We start from the raw sequence: 4,725 nt of genomic DNA, 5'->3' as shown, positions 1-4,725 counted from the left end.
GCAACCCTCAGTGTCGCGCCCGTACCGGACCGGGACCGGCAACGGGATCGCAACCCTCGGCGCTGCGCCCGCACCTCGCTCAGCCAGTGAGCGGGAACCAGTCTGTATGTGGGATCCGAACCCTCGGCGGGAGCGTCGCCGCGCTCCCAAGCGGCACACTGTAGCAGTGCGCCACCGGGCCGGCCCCTCAAATGCTAATTTAATTAACACTAAGATATACCACTGCTAAGAGTACTGAACCCTTAAATGTAAATAAAATGAATAGATCTAAAAAATGAGAGGAAAAAATTGTGGAGCTTTAAAATACAGGATAAGCTCTTAATGAAGAAAAGGAACACACTTATGTGACTCCACCTAAAATTACTCTGTGACTTACAGATCAACTAGAACTGGAATGAGCATATTAATATGTAGGAAAAGAAAACATAAGATCATAAGTGTTAAATCTGTGTTGGGAGCTGTACTATGTACTGGTTAAGTTGCTGCAGAGACGCACAATGCATGATAGACTTTGTATATGTAATATATAATATATAATATAAAAGTGCAGAAGTATGCAATTCATCCCCGTGTCTTCCATTTGTGTTCCCATTTCCACATAGTAGAAGGCAAGGAGAACTAAGAAAAAAATGACACTAATTAAGTGGCTAACTCGTATTGGGAACTCTGTTATTAAGTGACCTAAAACAGGCCTGTCACTAAAAGAGACGACCTTTTGATCTCCAACTTCTGATGTGCTTGTCTATCCCATTTGTTTCAGAACTCACATTCATCTATTTTCTTTAAATACCTACATCTAAATAGTACTTTATTTAAAAGTATATATTTTTAAAAATTTAGGTTTTAGGTTATGGGTATCTCTGTGTTTGTTTATATTTTTTCACTTGTATCAACTAGTAGAGTACAGAATAGCTTGTGAATATCAATTATTTTTAATAAAAATCACCATTTATTATAGAGTGAAGCATTCATGTTATTCTCCTTTTTTAAATGTAGACATTTGAGAATTATTGTATAGCTTTGTTTTCAATTAATGGTTTTATAATAGCTTGATAATAAGTCGATGACTAGACTATTCAACATTTTTTCTCATTGTACTACTTAATTCAGCTCCCAAGTTTGTTCTCCTACATTCAAATCACTATGTTTGAGCTTTCTAATTTCTGCTGATGCTCAAAGGCAAATTTACAAATATGTTCTGTTAATAAGGGAATCTTGACTATATATTCAATTTATGTATAATACAGAGGATTTGATACAAATTCGCCAAAATAATTTTAATAAAGTATATTAGAAATGTTATATTAAGTGATCTCCTGTTTGGATAATTATTTGTGTTCAAGTGATGGCGTGTATCTAAGAAGGTACGTGTATCTAGAATGTATAAAGAACTCTTGTAACTCAATAATCATAGACAAAATAAATCAGCAAAGGATCTGAATTGGTTTTTCTTCGAAGAAGATAAATGATTGGTTAATAAACATATGAAATGATGCTCAGTGTTATAAGCCATCAGTGAAATGCAAATCAAAGCCACAGTGAGACACTACTTCATGCCCACTAGGATGGTTAAGATAAAAATGGCAGATATTAACAAATATTGCTGTGGATGTAAGGAAATTGGAACTCTGATATATTGCTGGTGGGAATAAAAATGTTGCAGCCCGTTTGGAAAACATTCTGACAGTTCCCATAAAAGGCTAAACAGAGTGACCATATGACCCAGCAATTCCACTCCTAGATGTATACCTAAGAGAAATGAAAGCATATGTTTAAATAAAAACCTTTACTCAAATGTTAATGCAGCATTATTTGTAGTGTTAGAAATAACCCAATGTACATCAACTGATGAATGGAAAAATAAAAAGCGATATATCCATGCAATGGAATAGTTTTCAGTTGTAAAAAGGAATGAAGTACTGATGCATGTTACAATATGTATGAACCCTGAAAGCATTATGCAATGTGAAGGAACCCCGACAGAAGACAAATAGAAAACACATATTGTATGATTCCATTTATATAAAATGCCCAGAATAGGCAAATCTTTAAAAACAGAAGCAAATGAGTGGTTGCCTAGGGCTGAAAGGTCGGGGGGGGGGGGGAATGCAGGGTGACAGCTAAAGGGTATAGGATTTCTTTCTGAGGTTCTGGAATTAGATAGTGCTGTTGGTTGAAAAATACTATGAATAGACTAACAACCATTAAGTTGTAAACGTTGAATGGGTGAATTGTACAGTATGTGAATTAAATCTAAGTAAACCTAGTACAAAGAAAGTTATTATGGTAGGTTATAGCATTTACTGTGACACAGTTGTGAAATAACTTTTCACGTCATTCTCATTTATTGACAATCCCTAATCATGCAACAACAATATCTTCAACATCACTTTCATTTTTAATAAGGCAAAATTCTTTGGATTATATTGGGAAAGGTCTTATTCTAAGGATCACTGAAATTCCTTTTTAACTTAGGTCAAGTACAAATTTTTCACCAGGCAAAACTGTGCATCAATAAATATTTACTGGGAGTTGCAGAATGTAATTTAACTTGAGTCCATGAGTAACGAGCTGTATTAAACACTATTTAATGGACCTTGCTTTATCATTTGTATGTGCAACAATGAAGTTGGATTAGATATTCAGCGCTATAGTTGTATGATTCTACGACAATGATAGTATGGCAAAATAATAAACACAGATGATGAGTTCTATAAATGTTCAATTAGTTGGTATCAAAATAATTTTGTAATATTTTATTTAATTGCATCAAAAAGCTGAGTTCTTTCTGCAAAGAAGAAACAATTTCATTCGCGGTCCTGTTACATCTTTTCTACTGCACAGATTAAAGGCTTGTAAATGTACAGAACAGAAATATTTGTATTTGTAACTTTGAGAAAATGGCTCCTGGGAAACTCTTACCATTCCAATTAGGCAAGAAGAGGCAAGATAGTAAAATATACTTTGAAATACCACTGGGCATTTATTAGTTTTAAATTAGCAACTTACTCCATCTAGAATGAAATCCCAAGAAAGAATTTTCCTTTTCCTGGTTTTATTTGACTTGGCAATTTGCTTAAATAATTATCAGTTAACTTACTAAATTTAAGTAATTCATAACCACAAACACACAGTAAAAATTTACTTAGAAAATCAACAGTTTGTCTAAAATACCAAGTTAAGGAATATAAAAAGTTATAAACACAGCATTTGTCTTTTTAAATAAAAGCAGTGATTATGTTCACTGCTTATATTTCCCGTGACCATCCAAGTCAAAAACAACTTTTGTATTTTATGAAACTCTACCAAAATAAACATATAAGAATAAAAAAGGTTCTGATGATATAACTTTCTCCCATCTACCTTGAAAGGCGTATCAAAAGTGATTTATACTGTTAACTAATTTTATACAATTATTTTGTTATCATTTTAAAATAATTGTTAAAATTCTAATTTTGAGGTCAATTGTGTACATAAAGCTTTAAGATAAAAACTTACTTCAGGAACAGAAAAAAATGGCTTTAAGAGCTTATACAAGTGACTGTCAGAATATTTTTTTAAAGTTTTATTTGCTGCATAAGTATTAATCTTGAAAATAGAAACCATACACTAACCCTTGGCCTAACAAATGATGTAGACACTTATAATTTAGGATGCAACAAATTAGCTCAAGATTACTGAGAAAAGACAGCAAATCACTGTCAATTTTCTATATGTCTTGGACCCCTTAACACGTCTCTAACTATCAGATGAAGATAACTCACACAATACAAGTATAGGTACATATCAAGCTGTATACCTTGGCTTACTATATTTTTAAGTCACATAACTGCACTTTTATTATGTTTTTATAATTTAAAATACGTTATCTTAAAGAAAAAATATACTTACTGCCCTCTAGAGGTATGAACCAGTAGTGTAATAAGTGTAGATGTTGCTGGGCATATACAGTTTAAAGCTAACATGGCGTATTTAAACTCTTCTTCACAAACAACATGATCTGTTTGAAATAAAATAGGTAAATTAGAATAATTTACCTTGGGAGAGTAATATTTTTAAATACGAAAAATAAAACATAATGAATAAAATTGCAAAAGTCTCAATATAAACATACTTGTTTTAGAGATGTTTTTATAAGTGCAATTTTATCCCCAGGAAATATGTTTCATAAGAGAGAGTACTAGAGTATCGGTTAAGTGATTTGGGTGGAAATGGGGGTCTATCCTTAATTCTGTCTTTAACAAAATTGGCAAATTTTGGTAAAATTCTCATACTTCTCATGCATCATTTTTACAAGGAGGTGAGTTGCAGGTAGTTTTCAGGTGCAGTCTGGAAAATTTATCAAATACTTGATAAAGTCTCCTTTAGTTTTGATCATCCTGTCATGTGAAACACAACATTACTGATTTAAACAGTATTGATTTATCAAACTCCTAACCACCCAGCATAGATTTTAGAAAGCAATTATTGAAAGATGTGGTAGAGAATATTTGCCTACCGTGGAAGTAAAAGATTTTATACTATGAAAAAACCTATAATATTAATCAACAAAAATTAATGCTAAAATAAATTGAAATAGAAATAATTGTAGTTTAAGTCCTAATGGTCAAAAACTCAAAAGATGATAGGGTCCAGCCAAGAAAGATAATAAATGGCAACTGAAATTCAGTGACATAAAAGCAATAGAGAGTGCTAGAGTTGGTGGCACATGGGCGCGTGCAGGCT

At 32.7% G+C, this 4,725-nt stretch overlaps 1 protein-coding gene across 1 annotated transcript in view; it reads right to left on the bottom strand.

Annotated features, from left to right (window-relative positions):
• Positions 1–4,725, bottom strand: part of LOC103598507 (potassium channel subfamily T member 2-like) — a gene marked incomplete at its 5' end in the record, with an annotated part of 230,756 nt that overhangs the window by 148,552 nt on the left and 77,479 nt on the right. Inside the window, 1 exon segment of the mRNA XM_008582500.1 lies at positions 3,892–4,000. Coding sequence (XP_008580722.1) covers positions 3,892–4,000 — 109 coding nt within the window.

Source organism: Galeopterus variegatus, unplaced genomic scaffold, assembly GCF_000696425.1.
Source record: "Galeopterus variegatus unplaced genomic scaffold, G_variegatus-3.0.2 Scaffold2648, whole genome shotgun sequence".
Classification (NCBI taxonomy): Eukaryota; Metazoa; Chordata; class Mammalia; order Dermoptera; family Cynocephalidae; genus Galeopterus; species Galeopterus variegatus.
The sequence above is the reverse complement of the archived record's forward strand: the minus strand, read 5'-3'. Positions and strand labels throughout refer to the sequence as shown.